General features: G+C 54.6%; 1 protein-coding gene across 2 annotated transcripts in view; it reads left to right on the top strand.

Annotated features, from left to right (window-relative positions):
- Positions 1 to 27,203, top strand: part of GRK5 (G protein-coupled receptor kinase 5) — a 196,954-nt gene that overhangs the window by 74,518 nt on the left and 95,233 nt on the right. The window contains exon 2 of one of the 2 annotated variants that reach the window (XM_079137153.1): positions 8,964 to 9,059. The exons of the other annotated variant lie outside the window; for it this stretch is intronic. Within the exon in view, the coding sequence (XP_078993279.1) occupies positions 8,964 to 9,059 (96 nt within the window). The remainder of the gene's footprint in view (positions 1 to 8,963; positions 9,060 to 27,203) is intronic. 2 annotated transcript variants of the gene reach the window in all.

Genomic DNA, 27,203 nt, shown 5'->3' with positions numbered 1-27,203 from the left:
ACCTCAAGCTGTGGACGGGGAGCAGTCTCCACCTGCCCCCAGATCTTGAGCTCCCCGCTCAGGCCCTGGGGAACTGCGGGCAGGGGAGGATCAGAGCTGGACTTGCCTTGACGGCGTTTGTGCCGAGGCAGGGACTTGGCCACACGTGGGGGCTTCTAGAAGGGGGAGCTACAGAGGCAGAATGGGGCCTCACCCGCCGCTTGGCTCCCATGTCATCCAAGGGATCTCAAAGAAAAGCTCTTGACGCAAAGGGCCGTGTGTCCATCCTGGGCTGACCCTCCAGATCCCCGCTAAGGAGACCCGGCTGAGGGCGGGGTGTTCTCCTAACTGCCCTGGGCCTGTCTCCCGTTCACACGGGTACCCGTGCCCTGGGTTGGGAAAGTTCCCTGTAGTCCTAGTTCCCCGGAGTACACTTGGCTGGAGTCATGTCACTTCTGCAAAGGTGCGGGTCACTCGTGACCTGTCCCCTGTTGGGCCCTGCAATTGGAATCTCACTTTGTTTGAGACCACGTTAAAAGAGACTGAATCCATGAGAAGCCACACACCCACCTCATCAGCTTCAGGAGGAAGTGCCACTCTGGTGGCGGCAAAGCAAAGGCAGCCGAGCCCAGCTGGATTGGAAAGAAATACTGATGGGGGGTGGGAGGTCGGCAGTAGATGCCAGGCAGGGGGCGGTTGACCTCATCAAGAAAAACCAACCTCCTCTGCTTTGTCTGGCCTCATGTGACCCCAAGGACTCGCATGGCCTCCCACAGGGGTTTTCTGGCAACCAGCTGGCCCAGTGGAAGCTGAGGCCTGAGAGCTCAGCTGGGTGAGAAGGTAGGGCAGGTTTGCAATCCCAGATGGCCCTGGTCCCAGTGGTCGGCAGGAGCAGGTGTCATCGGTCTTCTGTGGCTGGGAACGCAGTGGAGTGGTCCTTCTACACTATCACCAGGGCAACCGAGACCCTCCCGAACTGTGAGCCAGGTGTACCGAGAACAGTTCCTCCTGCTGTCGTGGCTGTCCCCGCCGTGCTTTGTGTCAAGAAACACATCGTGTGTTGTTCTGAAGACCTGCTTCACCGCTTAATCAGAGTTCCTGACAAGTTTGGTCCCTTGCAGTAGCTTCCCTGTTGGGAAGGCTGTACCAGGCAGCCTTAGGATCTCTGTAGACCTTGTCCCTCTCTGTCCTATCCTTGTGCCCCTGATCAGCCAGCAGTGGCCATGCTGTTTGGAGGTGAGGCGGTGGTTTCTGTCACTACAGCTGCCTCTGGTTATGCATGCCACCACCCTGAGCTTGCACTCTGCCTGAAGGCTCAGTGTGGTCTGCCACTTACTTGGTCCTGCTGTGTCACTGTCTTCTCCATCGACAAGCACAGAACTGCTAGGAATGTAGCAGACTCTGGATTGGCCCACGACATGTTGCCCAGAGAGAAAAGATGGGTCAGCCAATCAGATTTGTTCCTTGGTGTTCTAGAACCAGGACTCTGGGAGAAGACTCTGGAAGAGTTAGTGGAAAGGGTCTCTGGCAGGCGGGTCCTCAGTGGCTGTCAGTGTCTTGCTGTGAGAATGCTCAGCTTGTGTCAGGCAAGACCCAGCTACCTGAGACCTGTCAGAATCAGAGCCCAGGATCACCAAATTTTGGAGCCAGGGGGAATATTTTTGGTCAGTATGTCCAAGCCCCTGTGTATTTCTGCAGATCTCTTTTAGAAGTGGGCAGCAGAGATAAGTCGGAGGGCATTCTCAGGAAGAGCAGCCCATCTTGAGGTTTGAGCTAAGTGAGGTTGGGGACTTTGAATTTAGGGCAGTTCTCACACTCAGGGTGCATCAGAACCACCTTAGGACTCAGTTGCCTGCCCTTTCCAGAAATGTCTGGGTGAAATGTACATTTCTAACAAGTTCCCAGGGAGGTGCCACTGGTGCGGGACACTCGGAGGTGAGGGCAAGGAGAGAGCCCTGCCCATGATTATGCAGAGCCTCTGCCTCACCTCTCTGGCTGCTTGCTCACTGTGGCCACAGAGGAAAGAACCCTAGTGTGACAGACAGAACACAGCCTGGTTCAGGTCGTGACAGATGGCCTGGGTGCTCGGAGGTGGAGTTCTTGCTTTTCTGGGATTCTACTTCCCCTTCTGCCAAATGGACTCAGTAGCTATATCTGCGCACCAGGGCCCATGTGAGGAGCAAGGTTGATGTGCCATTAATGGGACCAACTGCTCCCTGACTCTGAGTGTATGAGAAATGCTGCCTTTCTCTAATTTCCAAACCACATACACCACCAGACCGGCGCAGGCAGGCTCAATTGGTTTGCGGTGGCCTGGGCCAGCCCTTGGTGGCGTGGAAAGCTGCAGAGCGCAGAGGTGTCCAGTAAATTCAACTCATGCCATCCAGGTCTCTGCTGTTGCTAGTTGTCAGTGTCATTTTGGAGGAGGGCTCTGCTGGCCGCTCCACTCCACTGAACCCCTTGTGCGGCTCTGGGAGGCCGGAAGCTCCTCACCATTCAGAACCCACGCACTGGATGCCACCTCTCACCGGGGTCAAGCCTTCCTTTGGGTCCTCCCCACCACCCTTGCTTGCCTGAAGCCTGGCACCTTCTCGGTCCTCTCTTCTGCAGTCCCCTGCCCCACAGTCCAGTCTCCCTTCATACACAGGCAGGATCAGTGGAGGAAGGAGAGTAACAGAAGCCACCTCTGTCTGTCCCACAGTGGCAGATTCTCTGTGACAGAGGCGTTTGGGGAGACGATGCTTTTATTCTTCCCTGGGGCATCACAGGAGCAAAAGAAACAGCAGCTCATCTCTGGGGAGCTGGCTCTGTTGGGGTGCCTGCCAGGCTTAGGAATTGGTAGCGATTTGTTATGACTTGGTGTTCCCCAAGTCCTGCACATGTCCCCTGCTGGGACATGCCCCCTTGCTAGAAGTGTTTTGCTGGTCCTCCCCTCCTCCTGCCACCTCCTCATTACACTTCCCCAGCCTAACCCAAGGGCACTTGCTGGAGGCTGTAGCGCCAGCAGCTGAGGGGCCCCAGTGCTGGAGCAAGAAGGTGGGATTCTGCAAGCTGTATCCTTCCCAGAGGCCGTCCCTCTGAAGGGTCTGCAGGAGACTGAATCCCTAGTCTAGGGACACGCATCATCCTGGTGTCTACCTCTCTCCAGGTTTTGCTTGGACCCCCTCCACTCAAGGTTGAGAACTGCCGCCTTGGCCCTTTGCTTCCTTCACCAGAGCTGAGTGGGCAAAGTTCAGCCCCCTCCTTACCCCCCACTGTGGCTTCTTCCCACCCCATGGTGGGGGCCTCGGTGACCGGCCCTGGGCGGCCTCTCCCCATCTCCAGGGACAGTCGCCTCGCATGCCAGCCTGCCTGGCTTCACCCCTGCTGTGGGGCTCATCTTTGCTCATTGGTGCGTGGAATGAGCTGGCCATCCTCAGGAGCAGGGGCCGAGTCCTCTTCAGTGACTTGTTCCCAGCACATGAGGGTGGTGGTGCGTCCACTGCCAAGGCAAATGAGGTCTGTGGCTTCTGGTGATGGGAAGGGGCTGCTGCCCTGTTGGATGTGTGCTTCATCCACTGACCCCCAGCCCGGGTTTCTCATCTGGGAATGGGGCTGGTACCACCTAGAGGAGGACTGAGGTCTTCACCGATGTACTACAAACCTTTGTTTCCCGTCAGCCAACATAACGAAAGCTTGCCCTTACTGGGCATTATACCAGGCACTGAGCTGCGTGCCTGCCCCACCACCAGCTCGGACATGAGCTGGGGGCCAGACTGGGGCAGCATGGGAAGGAGTTAGAGCTGGGTTTAAGAACAGGATGGGCTCTGGCAGGTGGAGGGGTCAGGAAAGGCCACTGGCAGAGGCCTGCGTGTGCAGGTGTACAGAGGCAGAGGGCACACACTTGCACCCACCCGCAGGTACTGACTGAGCATCCACTGTGGGCCAAGGACAGAGTAGCAGAGAACAAGAGACCCCGTCCCTACTGTCACGGTAGGCAAGTACCCCAGTGCTGTGTGCACGAGAGCCAGTATTGGCCTGGGCTTAGCCATCCCTTGGCATGCCAAGGTTGAATGAGTCAAAGAAACTGTGCCAGAGGATGGATGAGTGAATCTGTAAACTGATGCGTGTGCAAGATGGATGGACTGACCAACCGCTCTCTCCCAAACTCTCCAATGGTGGAGACCAGTCCTGCTTCAGCTGTCCAGACCAGAGGAGGCCTCCAGGACAGGGTGTTTGGGCTGATACTGGAAATGTGGGTGAGAAACATGCAGAAGTGTTGGGAGAAGGTGCTCCTGGCAGAAGGATTGGCAAGAGCACAGGTCCTGAGCACAGTGGCAGGAGGGAAGGAGAGTTCCGGAAGAATGTGACAAGGGACCTTGAATGTAGCCAAGGGGAACCGGCCAGTCCATGGGCACTCCAAGGCTGGGTGGTGGGCCTGGAAGCTGGGCTCTCAGGGTCGGGGGGAGGAGCAGTTCTGCAGCAGCACGGCTGGGCCTGGCCACCACTCAGGATACAGAGAAGCCATTACGTCCTGTGGAAATAACAAACGGCATCCACCCTTCTCATCAGACCTGTGGTCTAGCAACCCAGCGGCACTGAGGAGCCAAATGTTTTTCTAGAAAGCAGTGACCTCTTTGTGGCAGGTGTGCTTGTTGGGAAGATGTGAAACTGTGTCCCAGCACATCTGAGTTGTACAGGGCTGGGTGTGTCATGGGCCCTTCAGAGGAACTGGAGGCCAGATGCGGGTGGGGAGGTCCGTCAGGGGTCCTGCTGAGTGCAGCCTGCATCCCACGGCCATTTCCTATGGCTGCTGTAACAAATTGCCACAAACTAAGGGGATTAAAACAACTCACACTTATTATCTTATGGTCCTAGAGTCCAGAGTCTGACGTAGGTCTCACTTAGCTAAATCAAGGTATCGGCAGGGCCAACCCCTTCTGGAGGCTGTGGGTGGTGGGGAATCTGTTTCCTGGCCTTTTCCTGCTTCTAGAACTGCCCACAGTCCTTGGCTCGGGGCCTCCTCCAGCCTCAGAGTCTGCAGTGACTGGTGCAGTCCCTTTCATATCCCCTCACCCCAATCTGACTCTTGCTCCCTCTTCCACACCAAAAGACCTCTGTGGTTCCATTGGTCCCCCTGGGTAATCCAGAACGATATCTGATCGTTACCTGTCATTCCCCCCACTTCAATTCCCCCCTTGCTATGTAACTTAGCACATTCACAGACTGTGGGGATTAGGATGTGGACACCTTGGGAAGCTTTATTCTGCCTGTCATAGCCCCTCTGCCCTGTTCTAGAAGCTGAAGAAGTAAAGATTAGAAGGGGGAAAAAAAAAATCCAAATCAGCAACCAGGGAGCCTGCACCCTGGGCCTGGGCAGTGTCCAGGTGGCTGTGTGGGGCCTGCCCTCCCTCCCTTGACACCACCTCATCTGCAGCATCATGTCCTCTGGTGACTCGCCTTTCCTGCCTCCTCTACCCCCGCCCGGCTGCCCCATGACTAGCAAATCTCCGACCCCCGTTCTTTTCCTCAGTGTTGGTCAAAACTCTCATTAGCCAGAGCAGCATCTCTCCGCAGCATTACAGCTGACATTTTGGAGCTGATCATTCTTAGTCCTAGGGGTCTGTCCTGTACTTGGTACAATACTTAACCACATCTCTGGGATGTCCCTCTCAAATGCCAGTCTAGCTGTGACAATTGAAAATGTCCCCAGACACTACTGGCTCTTCACTGGGGAGGGGGCCATCTTGGGGGTTGATAACCACTGGAGTTAAGTGTTGATGTCTGTCCCTGCTGCTCATCAGAACCGTGTCCTGACACCTGCCTGTCACTTCGGAGTTACTCAACGCTGGTTGAATGAACTAATGAATGTGTGTCAGTTTTCTTAATGAATAAATTAGTCTGTAAGAACTGTGCACTTGTATGTGTGAGTAAAGTAGACCCCTAGTTTCCAGAGCCTCACTGCCTGAGAGACACCTGGGAGTCTTATAAGAAGTCACATTCCTGGGTTCCAGTCAGAGAGTTGGACTGCAGCCTGGAAATCTGGTTGTCAAGAGTGAATCTTTGAATCCTCAAAAAGTTAAACATTGGCTTACTGTAGGACTTCGCAACTCCTCTCTGAGGTTTATGCCCAAAAGAATTGAAAGCAGGGGCTCAGACAGATATTTGCCTGTATACAAATTATCTATGGACAGCACTGGTCACCAGAACCTCAGAGTAGAACCAACTCCAATGTCCATCAACAGATGAGTGGGTCAACAAAATGTGTATCCGTACAACCGAGTAGGATTTAGCTCTAGGAAGCAAGGAAATTGTGTCACAGCCTGGTGAACCTTGGCAACGTTGTGCTCTGAGACAGGCCAGCCACAGAGGACACGTGGTGTGATTCCACCTATGCGAGGTGGTCCAATTAATGGAGACAGAAAGTCAAACCGAGACTACTAGGTGCTGGGTCGAGGGAGAATGGGGAGTTGTTTAATGCATACACAGTTTTGTTTGGGATGCTGAGAAGGTTCTTAATGCCCCTGGATTATATGTCTGAAAAGGGCTAAAATGGTAAATTTTGTGTTATGTGTATTTTATCACACACAGCCAGGGGCCTTGTCCCAGCCAGGCCTGGGAACCAGTAGTGTGGGAACAGGGAATGGGCAAGATGTGACCAGATGAGATCTAATGACCCATGTGGGCCTCACAGGCTGTGAGCTGCTGGGACTGCCCTGACCTGGTCCACCCAAGATCTAGGCAGGTTTCTTGAGAAGGTGGCCCTTTCCTGGGGGTGCACGTGAGACCCTCAACAGAGTCCAGCTGACCACCCGAAGAGGGCCCCATCTGGAGGCTCATCTGGAGGCCATGTGTCCTGTCCACAGGGCAGCTGCTGCCCAGCTCCAGCTGGTTCTCGCATGTGGGAACCCTGGTTGTGGGTGAGAAGTCCAAAAGTTGGGTTTGTGTGTGAAACTTCCTAGTGTTTGAATGTTGGCAACTGGCTCACTGAACAGCAGGCAAACAAACAAGCCACATGTGGGTCAAACCCACGAACCCTGCAGGGCTCTGGTCTGCTCGGCAGTGTTTCTGGAAGCCTGCCGCGTGCACCCTGGCTATGTTGCTCCTGCCCCGTCATCATAGGCTGGGTTGCACCCAGCTCTCTTTGATCCTGAGAATTTCTCTTGCTTTCGGTGCACCCAGAAGGGAGGTGTATAGACTAGACAGCGAGGGCCAGAGTCCAGGTCCGAGACTCCCCTCAGCAGGGGTCCTGACCTGCCACCTTGCTTCTCTCTTCCCTCTGCCTCAGTTTCCTCATCTGTCAAGTGGGAATAGAGTCATTCCCACCACACACAGTGAGGGTGAAGAGTGCAGAGATATGCAGTGTGGACTCGCCCAGGCAGGGGCAACCTGAGGGCTCTCAAGACGTGTGTGTGCACGTGTGTTTGTGTGTGTGTGTGTGTGTGTGTGTGTGTGTGTGTGTGTGTGTGTGTAGGCTCCGTGGGAGGAAAGAGTAAGTGTGGAGTGGGATGCTCCCCAGCTGGTGAGTGGCACAACCTTGCACGCCTGTGTCTTCACCTGTGACATGGGCCCATGAGTTCATCCTTGTTCTCAGGAGCCACAAGGTCTTGTTCAAGTGAAGTCTGGCTATGGCAGTTGCCCAGTGCATACTGTTCTGTCCCTTGAAGTTCGAGGCCTTTGCCATCTGCAGAGACCTGGGAAGGGGGAGCTGGACCTGGCCAGGTTGAGGCAGGACCAGCAGAATGGAGATGAGGTCCTGCGTACGCTGCCCCATCAGTTCCTTGCCCACTCCCTGGCTACCAGGTTCTCAGTTGGCCCACTCACTGAGCAGGCTTCTGCTTGGCTTTCTGGGGCAGTGGGAATGATAGTTAAGGACCCCAGCCCTACTCTGTGCCTGCCTTTGAACCCTTGCTACCTCCTTATCCCCGCCAGCGTCATGAGGACTGCCTTCCCCTCTCTAGTTCTCAGAGGGCTCAGAGGGCTCAGAGGGGCAGGCTACGTGCCCAGGTCTATGCAGACAGCAGGGAGCCCACGGCCTGAGCAAGGCAGAGCATGGGCTTGCTGGCCAGCAGAAGGGGCCCTGGCCTGGCCAGACCCTTCCTGGGAGGGCCAGAGAGTGGAAAGGCCACATACCCACCTGGAACAGGGAGCCAGCCCAGGATCCTGAAGGAGTACAGGGCCCTTAAAATCCTGAGATACCGGGGGCTCAAAAGACCACGTGAGCTCTGGCAAAGTCACTGGCAGATGGTAACTGAGGCCATGAGGGGGATGGGGGGTAGTAACAGCATTTTGGTTCCCAGGGACTCCTGGCCACGTGACATAAAGACCTCCAGGTCCAAGGTCCAGAGGCTGCTAGCTCAGGGTCACTCAGGCACAGAGGTGGTACCCATTACTATGTGTTCCCCTGAGTTTGCTGATGGCTGTCCCCTGTTCCCTGGTTGGGAGGAGTGGCAGGGGTGGCAGGAACCCAGTGTGCACCTCATCCAGCTCCGTGTGCCCATTACACATGCCTGTTTGTGGCGTGTTTTCATTACACATGCTTGTTTATTATGTCCGCACACTGTGGTGGACATAAGGAAACTTTCAGGAGTCCTTTCTTCCAGCCTTGATAAATATGTCCTCAGAGGCTCTGGGTTGGGGAGGAGGTTGAACGAGAAGTACCCAGGACAAGTGGAAACTGAACTCTTGGTCCCCACATGTGGCCTATTTGAGGAAGCAGCCTTTCCATAGGAAACATGAGGGCAGCGAGGGGGCCGCAGTCTCCTGGCTGATGGCCGTGTTCCGTGAAGATTGCTAAGGCCCACAGGGAGCGTTAGGATTAACAGGCCTGGCCCCGCCAGGGGAAGGGCGAGGTCTAACCTGGGGCACCCGGGGCTGAGGAGCAGAGGTGGGATGCCTGCACAGGTGGGGGTGCGAGGGGCTCCTGGCCCAGGGAGCTGGGACACAGGGGCTGGAGCCTTGGACAGCACAAACATCTGCCCACCATCTTTCTCCCACCTCTGCAGGGGGCGGAGGGAAGCGCAAAGGGAAAAGCAAGCGGTGGAAGGAAATCCTGAAGTTCCCTCACGTCAGCCAGTGTGACGATCTCCGAAGGACCATAGGTAAGCCCGCCTGACCACCTCGAGGGGCCGGGGGGCCAGGCGCTCGATGACCACCAAGCCCCTGTGACTCCCACAACGCAATGTGGTCTTTCCAGAAGGCCCCCGAGGCCAGCATCTTGGCTAACGGCGTAAAGATGCAACCAGCGTTCCCTGGCTGCTTGGCAGAATTCCTGCTTCCTCGTTACCCTTGAGGCCAGTGCTGTTACTTCACTCCGTGTGCGGAGGCCAAGGTGCGGAGTGCTGCAAGCTCATGGCGGCCGCCGGCTCTGAGGAGCCTTCCCCTTTTCCTTCCTGGAGCCCGTGCGTCCTGCCCTGGGGAACAGCCCTGGCTCTGGACTCTCCTCCTCTCTTGCTGGAGATGGTGATGCTCAGCAAGGAGCTGCCACCCCGGGCGCAGCCCAGCTGTCCTTCTCCAGTGCACGTAGCCACCTCCCACAGCAGGCGCTCACTTCCCATGGGAACCGGCACCACCAACCTCCCAGGTGGCCCCACTCAGGACATGGCTGGGGGAAGGGGCGGGGTGACGGGGTGAGGCTGGGGGGCCTGCTGGGGGTAGTCTTTGTTCTGGTGGGACTGGCCCTCCTCCCCAGCGTGCCCTAGGGCAGGCACCCCCCTTACACAGGAAGCCCCTCAACTGCTTGTGACTGTCAGAGGTCATGAGCATGCTGCACACATTTTAGATACACGGTGGCTCTGTTACCCACAGCTCCATGGGCCCAGCTGTTTGGGGACTTCAGGGTTTGGGGTGAACTACCCCATGCCTGCCCTGGAATGTGAGGCCACTTGTGGCATTTCTGTGGCTTTTTTGGAATATGTGGCCTGGCCTCGAGTGGTCCTCCAGGCAGGTGGGACTTACATGCCACCCCCAGGCTTGCTCAGTCCTGCATACCCTCAGGTGCCCCATGGGGACAGGCAGCTGCTGTGCCTCTGAACACCCCACAGTGCCTAGTATCAGGGAGGGGTTCACTTGATTATGAGAACACAGGATGATGTGAGCAGATGAAGCAAGGTAGGTGTGCAGGGTGGGGCGGTCTCGAGACCCTCCTGCTGTCCTTCACGTCTCCATGACATCAGAATCCCCATGGTGACCTTGAGGCCAAGAGTAGAGCTGGCCCAAGGAACTACAGCTCTGGATCCGGCAGACTTGGGTTCAAATCCCACCCTCTCTACTGGCCCTATGGTGGCTTTGTCTCCCTGGCTGTCACATAGTGACTGTGAATGCAGTAGAGGGACCATCCGAGGCCATGGCTCGCTCTTCTCAGCTCTCCAGTGTTCTTTCTTTCTACGAGTCCCAGCAGCCGCTGCCCCGCTTGGCCCCTTCTGAGTCGTGGCCTTGGGCACCCGTATTCACACTTGAGAATCAGTGGGTGCAGCGGAAGGGGAGGGTCTCTCTCCTGGAGCTGGAAGAGCTTGCGGGAGGGTTAGGCCTCCCAGAACTCACAGAGATGGAGAGATGGTGGGCAGATCTTCAAGAGAGATGGAGAGATTCCTTCGTGACTGGCCATTACCTCCCTAGGGATCACTTCGTTCTTCATCACTCTGATTTAGGTCTGCAGAGACTGGGACCCAGAGGTGGGCTGGGGTGGGGACCTAAGCTGCCATGGTCACCACACATCCGAGGACAGAAAGGCCCTCCTTGTGGGTGGCCCCAGCCTCCTCGGTCATCATCTTCCTGGCCACCAGATGCCTTTTCTGGAGGCAGAACCCAGCTTTCTTCTGAGGGAAGGATGTCACTCCCCACTTACTGTGGGCCCCAGGGAACATCTCACACTCCTCCTTGGGGCCAAAGGGCTGCTCTGAGACCATTCTGATGTGTTTCATCAGAGGAGAGAGCTTAAAATGGGAGAAGAGCCCCCCAAAAGAGGAGATGTGTGGAGAGGCAGAGCAACTGGGTTAGGCCAGGCTCACCTGGGAGGGGCCTTGCCTTTGAAGTCCACCCTTGGAGGCCATTTGCCTTTCGTCCTTGGCTAAAATATCCCAGGTGGTGTCTGTAGGTGGGATGTCTGAAGGCCACTGCCTTGGAGAAGTCTCCCCTAGCCTGAATGAGAAGTCGCTGTGGTCAGAGTCTCCCAGAGCCTCCAGGCCTTTCCTGCTGGATCGCCTCCCTGAGCTGCTGTCCCACGTTGTGAGTGGCTCTTCAGGAAGGGGCTGAAGTTCCCCACCATGTGGCTGGGGTGTAGAGACGTCAGCTGGAGGAACGAGTGAAGGAAAGGACGAGGGAAGAGGTGACAGTGAAGTCAGGCTCGGGAAGGGCTTCGAAAGGAGGGTATTGAGAGTAACAGGGCATCTGCCACCCTGCCATCCAGACTGAAGAAATCTTAGTATTCTATATTTCATTCACATGTTTCTTAAAAATATGGAACAAAATGAACTGTAGGACTTCCGGTTCCAGACAGAGGGAGAGGACACATTGTTCCCTATTCCTCTTGCTGAGGGCTGTTGAAAACCCTGGATGTTGTGTGTAAAACAAACGTGAGAAAGCTCTGGAAGGTGGAGAGAAGGCAGACTGGTTGGGGACCTTGGGACATCACTGTGAGCTCCCTGGGTTTTCTTTCTTGCTTCCTTATGTCCCTGCCTGGGGACTGGAGAAACTCAAAACCAGAAATTCTGTGGGTTATCCGCAACGCCACCAAAAAACCTGGACGGTTTTCTCTAGCCAGTGGCCCTGGAAGGGGCAGCCAAGCTGAGCTGGGGCTGTGGGCACAAGGGCTGCTCCAGACCTGCCGTTTCACCCCATGTTGGCCACCGGTGCCCATCTCCAGACTTTCTTCTCAACCTGTATCCGACTCTGGCTGCTGTAACCAATCACACTGGCCAGGAGGCTTCGACCCCAGATGTTTATTTACTAGTTCTAAAGGCTGGCAATCCAAGCTCAAGGCTGCTGCCTGGCCCGCAGACGGCTTCGTAGTATCCTTGTGTCGTTGAGTGAGAGGCAGCAAGCTCCCCCAGGCTTCTTACCAGGGCCCTGATCCCGTTCTGGAGGGCTCCACCCTCACAACTGAGCCCCCTCCCCACACCATCACAGTGGGGTTAGGCTCCAACATGTCAGTTTTGGGGAGGACACAGGCATCTAGTCTAAGGCAACCTAGTTCCAGATTCGAGGACCTGGCTCTGCTTCCTCTGCACTTGCCTCCTGAGACGCTGCTCTGTTGCCTTGAGGTGAATGAGCCTCTCAGATACCCTCCATGCAGCCCTCTTCCCCAGGAGCTTCCAGGCATTGCCCCAGGAGCACCCAAATGGCCCTCACCTTGTAGTGCCCTCCTTGCTGGGAGGGACCTGGGAGTACAGGATTTGACTCTAAGCTTCTCTCTGTCCATGGACTTCATCCTGTGGCCTGGGCAGCCCATTCTAAGCCCTTAAACAGGCCTCTTGGCAGAGCCCAGGACCCCAGGAAGGTGTGAGAATCGAATGTACTGCCGTATGGGAGAGATGCTTTGTTTTCTGAGGCGTTTTGAAAGGACTGTGTGTTTGTGCAGTGTGTGGAGAAGCCCAGGAAAACAGGAAGGCTGACATAGACCAGGGGCTGCAGTGTGTGGGCCGGGGCCAGGGCCTGGGCTTCGCGCCTGTTTACAGTTAGTCGCGGTGGTGTTTGTACAGCCTCTGCTGGGGTCCTGCTGGAAGCCTTCTTAAATCAAAATCTCATTTCTTCTCTAGACCAATACACAAACCAAACAGTGGCAAATACCACATTTGTTTTTCTTGTGGACACATGCGCTCACTTTCTGCATCGCTTTGGTAGGATGTCCCAGGCAGGCTTTGTGCCGAGGCTCCAGGGCCCCGTGGGGCCCAGAGAGCAGTGTAGGGAAGGCTCAGGCTCAGAGGGAAGGACAGAGCCCCAGTGGGCCCCCGAGATGCTGGCCTCTCTGGATCATCTGTAACGGTGCTCCGTGGAAGCCATGACCTTGTGCTGCCTCAGTGCTGCCCTGGGAAGCACAGGCCTTCTCTGCTCAGCAAGCGGGGTGATTTTGAAAAAAGGAAAACCGCCCTGTGAATCATTCCCCTGCCAAAACCTATCCCACTTGGGGTAAACCTCCAACTCTTTTCTGTGGGTAGCAAGCACTTTGGCCACGGGTGAAGTCCACAGACCCCTTCTCAGAACGAGGCTTTTACATATGAAAGGGAACATAGGGGGTTACCAAGGAAACCAGTTCTTTTCAAATGCAGTTATTAAATACTTTAAAAACGTTTAATATAGAAATGTATGTGCTTCTTTGTTCATACTTTAAATAACAAGATCTAATAGCTAGTCTAATAGCTATTATAATTTTGAATTTGTGATGAGCGTAAGTGATATTTTCAGATACCTGCAACAACTCCGATGTGAGTGTGATTTGTGCTGGAGAAGCCCCAGGCACTGCTAGCACTGTGTGGGCCACTGTCAACATCTGCATGGTGGCCCCTGGCATTCCTCTCCCTACCCTGCTCTAGGTGATCTGCCCTGACTTTCTCCTCCTGTTCTCCTTTGCGTTCTGTGACTTCCACTGGCTTGTCTTTAGCTGGGAGCTGTGGCACCTGGTATCCTCTTCCCCAAACTTTTAGGACTCAGCCAATATCACCTCCGAGAGAAGCCTTCTAAGAAGGAGCCATCTTCCACGTGGTGGTGTTGATTTAACGTCCTCTGCCCGTACCTCCATGTGAAGTCATCTTTTATTTAGTCATTGACTTGTGTGCATTTTCTGTCTCCTCCCCTGGACTGGTTGTTCTGTGTTAAAAGTGACTGTACTGTGTCTTGCCTGGTTCACTCCCAAACAGTGCCTGGCACATAATGGGGTTCATTAAATATTAGGTGAATGAAGGATTGAAGGAGGTGAAATGTTTGAAATTAGGGCTCTTTTTAAAAGTTTATGACATGTGTTTGCTGTACCTAAATTTAACCTTAGCCAGTTACTTAAAGTAATGAAAGTTTAGCTTCAGGAGGCACCGTAGAATGTGCCCACTTGAAGCCCCCCACCCTGGCCACACGGATGAGGAGGCTCAGCTCAACCCCAAGACTCCAGCCACAGTCTCCTGTGCTCCGCTCCTGGCCATCCAGTTTTCCCAGAGCTGCCGGTTGAGTACTTATCGTAGTCACGTGAGGTTTGCCCAGAATCCTCAACTCAAGGAAACGAGTATCTTGTCCATTTCAGAAGTGAGTGAACAGGCTCCTGGGGCAGGGTGACTGTCTAGGACAGTCCAGTTCCTTGGTCCTAGCAACAGATTCCCACTGCCTAGAATTTATTGACTCATAAACATTTGGGGCATGAGCCCCGGCCACTGCTCAAACCAGACTCACTGCAGGCTCCAAGGGGTGGACGTTCCTGTTGCTCTCTTTCTGTCTTTATTGTATCTTTTAAGTATGTGCTGCTCACTTATCCAACAAGTGTTTATTGAGCACCTACTGTGTGCCACCCATGGGGAAACAGCTGATTCTTGCTCCCCGGGAACTCAATCATAGCTGAGCTTAGGAGATTGACTGGGATGGCAATGTGATGACTGAGTGAGAATGTTCCATGATGGTGAGTGACAGGTCACCAAGCTGACGAATGGCGGTGAGGTTCTACACCCATTAGAACATCCCCAGAGGAAGTGGCTTCACTCATATCCTCCCAGAATATCTTTGTGTGAGCTCCCTGGGGATCTAGACCACTTCCTGCCCATTTGAGAGTCTTCACTATGGCACAGTGTGGATGGATGGATGGATGGATGACAGGCAGATGGTGGGTAGATAGATAAAGTGCCTGTTCCTTCCTCTTCCTCAGTCTGGAAACCAGAACAGCAGTTGGTGGCAGTATTAGAACAGAGGTTCCTTGCCGCCTGGATCTGCTTCCAGTGTGAGCCCCAGACACGAGCTGCCTGATTGTAGACAGAACTGGCAGAGGGCAGACAGACCGTGAGAGGAGGGAGAGGTCCTCTAACGTCTGCTCGTCTGCTGGTGAAACATCAAGGAATGACATTATTGGTTAATAGGCTAATTGTTCGTGTAAGATCATTAGTAGGCCCAAATCAAAGAAGTTCTCAGAATGTGCAAAGCTTGGAAGGCTGGAAACGTCATCACGAAGATAAAAGATTGTTGAGGTCTGCAGATATTTCTCAGTGACGCAGAAAGTCCTGTTGGGCAAAAGTGTGGCCTTTTTATTTATTTAGCTCCGACTCATTGCGTACTTTATTCTTTCGTTAAAAAAAAAAAAAGTAGGAGGGGGCTTGAGTGAAAGAGTTGATTATTCCAGTGTTTGGCAGTATTTCTGTAGGAACTGTCCAAAAGCTGTGTAATAAATCAAGGTCCCTCCTCACCCCCCGGCAGGACGAGTGTTGAGGAGGAGGCTGTTTGCAAAAGTGTCTGCTGAGCCTGGCGTGCCACCACACTGCCCCAGCCTCGTGGGCAGGACGGAGGTTGAGCTGCCTCCTGGGACAGCCGCTTGCCAAGGCTTAACTCTTCCCGGGAGCAGGAGCGCTTGGCTGCGGGGGATTCCTAGAGGAAAAGGCAGGATCTTAACATGGAAGAACCACACCCCCCCAGCTTCCCTCAGAACCCCGAGACTTCCTTGAGCTACCTTAGTGCTTGTTCACTCAATGTCAGTCAATAGACACTCCTTGAGCCCCTACTGTGTGCTGGGCATTGTTGTGGTTGCTGGGCTGTATCACGGGTCACCCTCATGAAGTGGTATGGCGTCACGGAAGGAGCTTCATTGTCATCATTAAGGTCAAAGTCAAGGTCAAATGGTGGCTGTGATGCACCCAGCTTTGACTTTGAGCAAGTCATTCAACTTCCCTGGGTGGCAGTTTCTTTATCTCCAAAATGGAGACACCAGTACCCACCTCGCAGAGCTGCTGAGGGCCAGCGAGTGGCTGGCAGTGCCGCTGTTGTCATTGCCAGCACAGTGGCGGTTTGAGGGCAGAGGGGAGGATCCTTGGAGAGGGCTTTAGAGCTCCCCAAGAAAGCCGAGTTGCCCACGAGTGATTAGTGGGCCAGCTGTTTCCGTGCTGACATGAAGTGGGCACAGTGCGGGGACACCTGCCTCTTCCAATCTGTCTTCCTTGAACGCTGGCCCCAGCCTCCTCCTCCTGGAAGCTCACCCTGATCCTGCAGCCCCAGGCCTCCTGCCTCCTCTCAGCTGCACAGCCTGCCCCAGAAAGCTACAGCACCACACCTCCTGACCTGGAGGGTTTCTTTGAAAGGACACGTGTATGTCCTGGAAGGCTGCAGCCCAGAGTCCTCGCCCTGGTTGCCCTGGGGCAGGCGTGGAGGTCCGCAGGAACCCCAGCTCATCTGCAGGGTAGTTTTGTAAGCGGAGAATGAATTGGCATGTTATTGTGTAATTAAAAGGGGAACGCACAAAGACTAGATTCCACCATGGCTAGAGAGAATGGCGACCCTGTCTCTCTCCTGGTTGACTCTGTGCCCCCCAGGCATCTGAGGCCCGTGGGGACAGTCAGAGCTTCTCACTTCTCCATGACCTCGTCCCCTGCAGGCTGCCAGGCTGGCACCCGAGCTCTTGGTTTCATCGCCAGGGAACCAAGTCTCTGCAGACGTCATTGCTGTCCTTGGGGTGATAAGGGCACGTCACTTGTCGTCCTGCCACTTAACCCTGCTCGGGGAAGGCGCAGCATCTGCTCGGCCTTGGAGGGTGGGATAAATTTAGATGTGGCAGAGCTGGAACATGAGGTGGCCTGTGTGCAGCTGGAGCTCTCAGGAGGAAGAGGGTGACCTGGCCTGGCAGATCCGTGCTACGGTGTCAGCCTTACCCACTTGGCTGGCGGCGGCCCCAGGAGGAGGCCTGAGCTCAGGGCACCATGGCGCTTGTCCGTGGGTTTCTCCTTCCAGGCTTCTTAGAGTGGGGTGCTGCAGAGTTTTCCAGATGATCTGGATGTGTGGTTTCCAAAGGCTGCTCTGTTGGGAGGGTGTGATCTGGACCAGGCTCCTACCCCGTCAGGTTGTTTTTTTTTTTTAACCTTTTACATTTGGGCTTCTATGTAAGATTTTACTCTGGGGCTAAAACTAAAACCAAATTTGAAACAAACAGTTCCCATTTTCTAGATAAGTAAACTGAGTCCCAGAGAAACAAGTGACATGCTAAGGTCTCCCTCTGGCCTGACTCCAGGCAGGCCTTCCCCCACCATATTAATTTGCCAGGGCTGTGTAACTAAGAGCCACAGACTGAGTGGCTTCATTGACAGAACTTATTGTCTCCTAGTTCTGGAGCCCAGAAGGCCAAGAACAAGGTGCCAGCAGGGTTGGTTCCTTCTGAGACCTCGAGGGAGCATCTGTTCTGGGCCTCTCTCCTAGCTTCTGGGGCTTGCCTGCTGTCTCTGCTCAGCCCGCAGGTGTAACACCTGACTGCTCCACCTTCACGTGGCTTGTTCGCTGTGTGTCTGCAGGTTTTCCCTTTTATAAGGACACCAGTCTCGTTGGATTAGGGCCTGCCCTGATGACCTCATTTTAAACTGATCACCTCCATAAAGACCTTATTTACAAATAAGGCACATTCTGAGGTACTGGGGGCCATGGCTGCTTGTTTTTTCAGGGCCAGGCCACCACTGAACCCAAGTGAAGGGCCTACCTTCTCCAGTGGCCCTAACAGGGCACAGCATCCTCTGTGGGAGGACTTTTCCAATCCCTCTTTTTGTTGTTAAGTCGGCAATTAATAAATGACTTTGCTAAAAATCATATGGAAAATTTTAAGGCCACTGTCGCCACCTCAGGTGCAGCCGTAGTTAAACTTTCATGGACTTTCTTCTAGCTTTTCCCTGCATGTGTACATACAGTCCTGTTCTCACGTTTCCCCACCCCCTCCGGTGCTGGGGATTGAACCCGGCCTTGTGATCTTGAAGCACGCACTCTGCCAGCCCCCGAGCTGCACCCCAGCCTCTTCCTGACATTTCTCTTTTCTTTTTTTTCCTTTTGGTACCAGGCATTGAACCCAGGGGCACTTAACCACTGAGCCATTCCCAGCCCTCTTTTTCTGTTTTATTTTAAGATTATTGCTAAGCTGCTTAGGGCCTCACTAAGTTGCTGAGGCTAGCCTTGAACTTGTGATCCTCCTGCCTCAGTCTCCTGAGCGAGCTGCTGGATAACAGGTATGTGCCACCACGCCTGGCTCTGACCTTTTTTCTTGACATTATTAAATGTGCTTTTCATCATTAAAACTTCATAAATGTGATTTTATGTTTTTCCATTGACATGTTTTTGTCGAGCAGCAGGTACCAGGGCTACATCAGTGAACAAAACACAAAACTTCCGTGTGCTAATGGGCAAAACCCCCCCACCCCCCCACCACTGAGTGACCACACCAGGGGACAGTTGGAAACTCACCTCTTGCCCCGAACCCAGCATTGGTCCAGGTACCCAGTCTCTCCCCCGGCTGTGGCTTGTCTCCTATGGGGGAAGTTTGCCTTTAATCTATCTTGAAAATAAGGCTTCACCACGAGTGCAGCATAAACCTGATTTTTGTAGGTTCCACATCTATCACTTGTGTAAGTTGTACTACTTGGGTTTTTGGTCGTTACAGTTGGTACTAGGGATGTCTTGCACCTCAGCCTACAGCCCAAGGGTGAGAAAGCCCGTGCTGTCTTTTGGAAGGCTCGAGTGCATTTAGCTACATCTGAGCACTCTGTCCAGTGCTCTCTGCTTCCTTCGCCTCTTCTGGAATGTTCCATGTCCAGCTGTGGACACTGTTAGCCTGACACGGGGTGGGTGGAGGTAAGAGTTGATATTTGGTGAGCAGGCTCTGCCCCTCTGACCAGCCCATCCCCTGCAAGAGAAGGACTTTTCTGTCTGCTTTAGGGCCCTCACTGGAAACAAGAAAAACAAACTGGTTTATGTAGCAATGGGGACCTCAGACCAACACAAGGGGCCAGCCGACCTGTGGCAGCCTTAGCGCAACAGTGTTCTGCCCCATAAAGAGACGCTGGGACAGCACTCTTAATGGTCTCTGCCCAGACTCTATTTACAGAATTTATTTCCCAGGGCTCAGTCTGTTCAGCAATACCTTGGCAATGGAGCCCACAAAGCAGCTACTCCCGTCTCCCTCAGTGTCAGCCCCAGCAAATTAAACACCCCTTGTTCTTTGTACCCCAGAGTAGCACCCAGGAGGGAGAATCAGAAGAAAGCATGAGTGGTTGGATACTTGGGGCCAAGTGAACTTTTGAAATTAAGAGCTAAGAAGAGCCACCACCAAGTGATCCCCAAAGAGCTCCTGGAGGCACAAGTTCCTATTGGTTTCCAACTCAGCTCTTGCCAGCCACTAGCAGGGAACAAATGAACAATCCGGAGGCATCTAGAGTGCTGCTTTAAAAATATTTTCTGTTTCCCAATTGTGCTATGCTTGTTTCATCTTTAAAAATTATTTATTTTGCCATCCTGGCAATGAAACACAGGGCCTCATAGGTGCTAGGCATGTGCTCTACCCTGAGCTGATTGTTTTATTTTGAGATGGTCTAGGTATATTGTCTAGGCTGGCTTCAAACTTGGCAATCCTCCTGCCTCAGCCTCCTGAGCCACTGAGATTACAGGCATGTGCCCCTGCGCCCAGCTAAATTATTTTTTGAATGCTCTTTTGGCTTTTTTTCTCATGACAAAAACAATAAACATCCATGGATAAAATTTCCAAAATGGAATTTAAAAAGAGGAAAATAAAAAATTGCCAATGCAATGACCAATTATGACATTTTGGTCTGTAACCCTCTTGTCTTTGGTTCTGCTGATAGGAAGAGAATTGCCCAGGCTCGAATGTCATCTGTCCCCCTGCCCAGAAGTCAGATGTGGTGGAGTCCTTGCTGGACTGGGGGCCGGGAGACCCGGGTTCCTGTGTCAGTCCCTTGGTTCCGAGGCCCCGGGAGGGTCATGGGACCTTCCTTGGCTCATTTTGCGACGGGAGTCAGTTAGTGGATAGTCAGGGGGTTAAAGGAGTCACTGGTGGAAAGGGCTTTGCAAAGTTCTCTGCAGATCATTGTCAGCCGCTTTCAGTGTGGTGCTGTGACCCCGCAGTGAGACCAATGGCTGGAGTAATTCCTGGCTTCCTGGTGAACAGCGACTCTTTTTTTTTTCTAAATTGGCTCATCCTGGTCTTGGTGAAAATCTCTGCTTCCTCCAGCTGCCCAGTGACCTGGGGCCTCCCTTCCCTGTGCCCTGCCACTTGTTCTGTGACAGTGACAATCACAGCCTCTCCACACCCAGGGAGCTCAGCCCCCACATCACCTCCTGGATTGTTGCTCTCTGTGCATTTCCTGTTTCCTTTGCTCTAACTTGACCTAAACTCCTGTGGGGGCTCCCCCCCTCCTCCCAGTTGGGCTGCCTGCAGATGCCAGCAGACCCTTCCATCTGGTCCAGGAGGGAGAAGCAGCCGCCGCCTGCTTCAGGAGCACGCCATCTTGCCAGGGTGGAATCTTATCGAAGCTGTCCAGACTCTGTCTTACCTGCCTTGTTTGCCCCTCCAGCGTCACCCCTCCTGCCTGACCCGGCTCAGTATTCCTTGGTTCTTTACTCCAGGCGTTTGTCGACTCTTCCCTCTGCTAGACTGTTCCCTCTTCTCTCACTCTTCCTGGTAGCTGACTCTCCCAGGCGTCTTCCTTACCATCACCCCCTCCAGGAAGCCTTCCCTGGTGACCTCAACAGCTCAGATTTCCTCCCCACTCTTGTGCTGGCACTGCCCCTGCTGTGGTGTCTGACGGCTCCCCTCAGTCCTCTACTTGGCCATGAGCTCCATGAGGGCAGAGGCTGGGCCTGCCTGGTGTGTTTCCAGCACCACCACGAGGGTCGGCTGGGCGCCGTTCCTTTAGCACCTTGCCTTCCTTCTTAGCATCTTTGCTCTCTGCTGGAGGTGGAAGTAGCATGTATGCATCCCCAGCTCTGCACTCAGTGCTGATGGGTCTCATTTTTACCCTGAGTTCTTTTGAAAGACCTGGAAGCATGGACTAAGAACAGCCATCCCACGTTAGCTCCGAAGTTGCCGCTTTAGAAATCGTTCAGGGAAGAAATTTTCGATCGCAGCTCCCTCCTGGGGTAGTGACCCCACTCTCCTCTCCCCTTCTGGGCCTGCGCCTGGCCTCGAGGGGAGGCCTGGGAGAGTTCGAGGCAGGGGTGATCCTGCCAGCATAGATGCTTGGTGACAGCCCCACTGACTGGCAGAGATGGTTACCAGGGTGATGTCACTCAGGGCCTTTGGCTGAGCCCAGCTTGGAGCAGAGCAGGGCACCTGAGAATGGTTTTGTCATCAGGCTTGGGTGTCAGTGACCTGCTCCAGCAGAGCAGCTGGAGGCACTGTCAGGAAGTAGCTGAGACGCAGCTGTCAGGTTGCTGAACCAAAGCAGTGCAGCCGGGTTGGGATGGCCGCACAGTGAGCAAGCAATTGCAGGCGAGGAGCCTGGTTTGAGCCAGGTTCCATTCCTTCCCGATTGTGACTTGGGCAAGGGAGTCGACTTCCCTGAACCTCAGTTTCCATATCTGCCAGGTGGAATTAGGAGAGTGGGGAAGACCAGATGAAGAAGCACCTGGGGAAGGGGCTGGGGGCCTGGCCCCTGCTGTGCGGCATTCCTCTTCCTCCTGCCACTTGTCCTCGCAGTCAGCAGTGCTGTTCAGCCCCAGCTTTGCCTCTTGGTCCCCCGGCTGGTGGCTGCCAAGTCCTGCTGGCTAAGTGGATCTGCTCATTCATTCGTTCATTCATCCGCTAAGCCCGTCCTCTGTGCCAGGACCCCGGTGCTGCCAGGTGCTGGGGACGGCTTCCGGAAGAGGCTCTTGGCAGCCTGGGCTGGGCCATCTTTGTTGCCTTTATTTTATTCTTATTATTTTGGTGCTGGGGATTAATCCTGGGGTTGCTCTACCACTGAGGCACATCCCAGCCCTTTTGATTTTTTGTTTTGAGTCAGGGTCTTGCTAAGTTGCTTAGGGCCTCCCTAAGTTGCTGTGACTTGGACCCTCGTGCCTCAGCCTCCTGAGCTGCTGGGTTTACAGGCATGTGCCCCCCCCACCCCCTTGCCCACTTACTGCCTTTATGTCACCTGAGCGGACCCAGCTTTCCCTCAGCCCCATTGGGCCCCTCAGATCTCTCTTCCCCAATCCTTCCTCTCACCTCCTCCAGGCAGGAGGGCCTCACCCTCTGCAGTCCTGGGAGGTGACAGCCAGCACCACCTGCAGGCCCATGTTCAGATTGTATTCTGCACAGGGTCCAGCAGGGGGTTCCTGGGGGAATCCCCTTAGGAAGCTGTGGGAGAGGGGTGGAGCCCCTGTGTGGAGTGCAAAGTGTCAGTTGAACAGATGAGAGGAAGAGAGGCTCCATGCCTGATAGAGGCACCTCATCAGATCATTAGAAAGCCCTGGGGGTCAGGTGCCGTGTCCTTTCCCCTATTTTATGGACTAGGATGTGGAGACTCAGATTTGTGAATTTCTTAAAGTTCCAGAACTCTACCGGGAGAGGTGGCACAGGCACCCAGCGCCTCAGGAGGCTGAGGCAGGAGGGTTACAAGTTTGAGGCCAGCCTAGACAACTTAGTGAGACTCTGTCTCAATATTTAAATGAATGAATAGGGCTGGGGACGTGACTCAATGGTAAAGTGCCCCGGAGATCAGTTCCCGGTACCATTATAATATAATAGCAATAATGATGATAATAATAATAATAATAAAAGTCTTAGAGCTCTGGCCAAAACAGACCTTGATTCAAACCTGGGCCTGAGGCAAGGCTGTGCTGCCTATGAATTTCCTCCACGTTGGCCATGGAGATGGACAACAGGGGCACATTTGGGTGGTGATGTATGCACTGCTTTGGTGGAGAAGTCATGAGGCAGAAGGTCTGAGTGGGGCCAGGGGAATTGTTCATGTCTCCAGCCTGAGACAGTAGGGAGCCATTGAATGTTCATGTCTGAGAGCTCCTGAAGCCATCCTCAGGGTCAGAGGGGAGACAAAGGGGGGCCATGGACAGAGCAGGCCGGGCTTTCAGGGCCACATGAGGTCCATTCCCTTCTGTTACTTTTTACTGACCGGCTGTGTGCCAGGGAGAGAGATGGTCCAGACCCGGAATGTACTGTCCCTGGCCCCCACTCTGATGACCTGAGTGCTCCAGCTCAGGTCACGCCATGGGAGACAGGAGCGGAGAGTCGCTCTCACCTGCAGGCCGGGCAGGAAGGGTCTGTGACGCTAGGTCACAGGATGCGTTGGCACCACCTGTCAGAAGTCTCGGCTGTTCCCACTGCTCACCTGTCTCTTCTCCGTTCTTTTTGGGATGGTTTCTCACTCCCCTGCTGTCTGTCCTCTCACCCTGCTCCCCCCGCAGGGCCTGTGGGCAGGCGGCAGATGGCATGAATGTCACCTGGCCGTCTCCTCCTGTGCCGAGCACGGGTGCCTGTGGGGTAGGCGCGGGCGTGTTGTGGGCGGGGTTTGTGGGGGGCGTTCTCAGAGGCCCAGGTGACGGGTCTGGCTGTGGGCGCGGTTCCCCTGAAACCCCTCCCCGCGCGGTCCCCTGGCCTGCCTGGCGGCCAGCCACGAGACCCCTTCCTTGGGGTCCCGGTCAACAAGTGTCCTGCCACCCTTCACCTCATGTGGCTTTAGCATGAAAGGAGTAATTCTCAGCTTGCTCACCTCCGTCTCCTGCCTGCACCTCCCTGGGTCCCTGCTTCCCACGATGGCTTTACCCATATCGCCAGGAAGAAGCCTGGGAGTCCCTGTCCCCAGTTCTTTGGGTCCACTTCATTGTCGTGCTCATCACCCTGCTTGGATTGGTGCAGTCGCCTCTTGGTTGGTCCTCTGCTTGTAGGGGTTTTCTCTTCCTCTCTTCCTATCCCATCTCACAGTCCTTAGTACTCAGAAAGTTCTTGACTTCTCAGAAGGTGTCAGAGTTGAGACTCCTCTCTGCTGCCTGTGGTTCCCTTACCATACCCCACCCCACCCTGACAAAAGGCAGGATTCCTGGGCCCTTGGGCCAGCCCACCAGAGTGGTGGGTAATAGCAGGGTTTTCAAATCACAGTGTCAGATTCCTGCTCTTCCGTGTAGGAGCTGTGTGACTTTGGGCAATTTGCTTAACTTCTCTGAGTTGCAGACACAGAATAAAGATGAGAATGATGAGAGCTCATATTTGTCAATTTTTTTTTATATGCCAGACACCCTGCCAGACACTTTGGATCACCTCTTTACACCCATTCCATAATTCTAGGAGGGAGGCACTGTTTTTAGGTTCATTTTGCAAATAGGGTAATTGGAGTTTGCTTCGGTTGAGCTCCCTTCCCAAGGTCACGCTCCAGCCCTGGGTCACCAGGTCACAGGCTGCAAAGAGGCAGACCACAGCTCCTGTCTGAGCGCTGGTCCCCCTCCTGCAAGTGGGGACCACGTTGCTCACTTTTCAAACAGAAGCTGGGGTGCGGCAGCCCTTTGGGAGCGCCTGCCTTCGCTGAGCACTCGAGAGCAGGAGAAGTGGGCTTTCTTCCTGCCTCTGGGCCGCTGCTGTCCTTGGTCCTCCACCTGGTCAAGTCTTCCCTTCAAGGTCAGTGGACTCCTGCCTAAAATAACCTCCCACCCCTCATCCCCTGCCCAGGCCTGGCCGTGGAACTGTCACGGTGAGAGGAGGACTAGGCCTTAGGCGTCTGTGCTCCCCCGGTGTGGGTGCCTTCTCCACCTCCTAAGCCGGGCCCTGCAGGAGCTCAGAAGGTGCACATGAGCCTGCCAGGGCATCAGCGAGGAAGGAGAGCAGGGACCAGGGGTAGGACAGCATCACTGCAGAAGGAGCAAGAAGGGTTCTCGAGCAGAGCAGCCCAGGGCAGGCCCTCCCTGGACCTGGGGAAGCTCAGCCCGCCCACACATGGTCCCCAGGGTCTGCAGGCTTTTAACATTCAGTTCTTCACTGACCATGACCTCCAGGTCAGATTTATCACTTACTAGAGCAGCAAAGAAAGGTCCCAGGCCAGGTTCGCGGAGGATTAGCCCGCCACCGAGAAGCTGCTTCCCGCCTGTGGCACGCTGCCGTTGAGCCTCAGGCCTGTGTGGAGCTGACAGAGCCAGCTGCTCCCTGGGGTGACCTGAGGTGTCTCTGGGACATGTGGCCCAGAGAGTCAAGCTGGGATGCCTTCTGCCACCTTGATGATGTCTGAATGCCATCAAAGAGAGCTGCTCCGCTCTGGGCCTTGCAGGAAGACCACACAGGGCCTGGGGTCCTCCCTGCTCATCTGATCCCCAGGCCTGGTGGAGGCAGCTGGAGCATGTTCCCTCCGAGGACAGAGCTGGCCAGGCCTCCTGTTAGGCCTGGGTGGGGGCTTTGACTAGAGTGGGTCTCCTGGGAGTAGAAGGTAGACGGTCTTTGGAGACTGGACTGATTGCTGTCTATGGTGTATTCCACCCACCTCAGCAGTGAGGTGTACAAACCATTTGGTTGTCTGCTCTGTGTTTAGAGCTGAGGTCTAGCTGGCACCTGGCTCCTCTGAGACCAGTCAGTCCTGTGCTCCCTGCTACTTCCTAGCTTTCCAGAAGGGTCTGCAGCCTTCTATCTTGTTGATGGAACACAGGTTGTCCTCAGCCTGGCCTTCGTGGTCCATGTATTGCGTGTGCCTCGTGGGCGTGCTAGCATGGGCATTGGCATGTTTGCATGTTTGTGTGTGTGTGTGTGTGTGTGTGTGTGTGTGCATGTCCATTACTAGACTGTTCTGAAGACACATGCTGGCTGTCTTGGGTCCCTCCCACCTCCACAGATACCAGGGGAAATGACTCAGGCCTGAGACAGGACCAGCAGTGAGGGAGGGAGGCCTCATGGAGAGTCCTGGGCTGGGAGCTAACTGTTCCAAGTGCCACCCCCGTCCCACTGAGCTTAAGCTCTGGCCTTACTTAAGCAGGCCCTTTCCAGCCCATCCTGCCTTGAGGTGACCCTTTCTGGGCAAGTAGGCCTGGCAGTCTGCGTCAGGGATGGGCTTTCTCTGGGACCAGAACCTTTCCTAGAAGGCAGAGATGGCTAGGCAGCACAGACAGGTGTAGCCAGGCAAATGCCACTTGAGGGCCACTGTCACTTGTCCCTTTCTGCTTCAGTGTCCACCCTTCCTTCCTCCATGAGGGAGAGACAGTGATGTCCTGTGAGTTCTTCTCTCTCCACTGTAGTTGTCCTAACCCTGCCTGGCTTCCTTCGAGATTAGGACTAGGTCTGAGTGCCCAGGGGGCCCAGCATGGTGGTGGTGCCTGCGCACCGTAGGTACTGTTGTGTTTAACCATGTGCCCAAGAGGCACCTGAGACCTGGCTTTGAGCGTTGGCTGCTCTGCTAGCCGCCCACCTGCCTCCCTCTGTTCCGCCTGCTGGCAGTCTGACCTCAGCTGGGCGCCAGGGCAGAACCTCTCCCTGGCCGTCCTGGGGGAGCCTCTCCCGCTCCCCTCCCTCTTTGCTGCTTACATCCTGTTTTTTGTCTTTCTGGAATAATTGAACATGTGCTTTTATGGGAAGATGCAGTAGATCCTTTTGGGAAGTAATCAAGCATTAAATAAATCTGTACATTAGAAATGCAGGGGAGGAAAAGCACCCTGCCTGGCGGGGGAAGCAGGTGTGGCCGAGCTGTGTCCTCCACTCTGGAGAAGGCAAATCAGCATCTGCCCTGCTGACTTCCAGGAATGGAGGCGCAGAATGGCTTCTGATAGCCAGCATGCTGGGCACTGCCAGGTCGGCCCCTACCCAGGCTCTGGAGGGCTGGGCCCTGGGCATTTGCTATAGAATAGGCTGGGCCAGCACTGCAGGTGGGCATCACTGGCCAGCTCCTCATTCTGAAGAGGTTGGGTGGACGCTTGGCTAGACAGGCCTGAGCAGAGTGCCCTGGAGGGAATTAGATGTCCTGAGTGGGGGTCCCCATGACAGACCCTTGCTGCTGCCGCTCTGCATGTCTTCTCCATCTCTGGGAGAGATGAGTGGCTGGGTATCCTCAGTGCACCAGTGACCTTGGCCACAGAAGGAGACTTGTGTAAGGACAGGTGTAAGGGAATGCTGGGAAGTTGGCAGCTCTGCTCACTCCTCAAACCACCACAGGAGGGCTGCTCTTGAGTCCTGGCCACCTCCGGCAGGCAAGCGACACATTTTTTTTAAGAGATTGGCAAGAGATGAGGATTGAGCAATCTCCCCTCGCCCTCCGCCCTCCCGCTGGCTCCGTACCCCAGCTGTCATAAAGAAGAATTGAGTATTGTGCGCTCTAGGTTGAGAGGCTCAACGTGGGTCACTT

Source organism: Sciurus vulgaris, assembly GCF_902686455.1.
Source record: "Sciurus vulgaris genome assembly, chromosome: 4".
Classification (NCBI taxonomy): Eukaryota; Metazoa; Chordata; class Mammalia; order Rodentia; family Sciuridae; genus Sciurus; species Sciurus vulgaris.
This window is presented reverse-complemented; position numbering and strand designations above follow the sequence as displayed.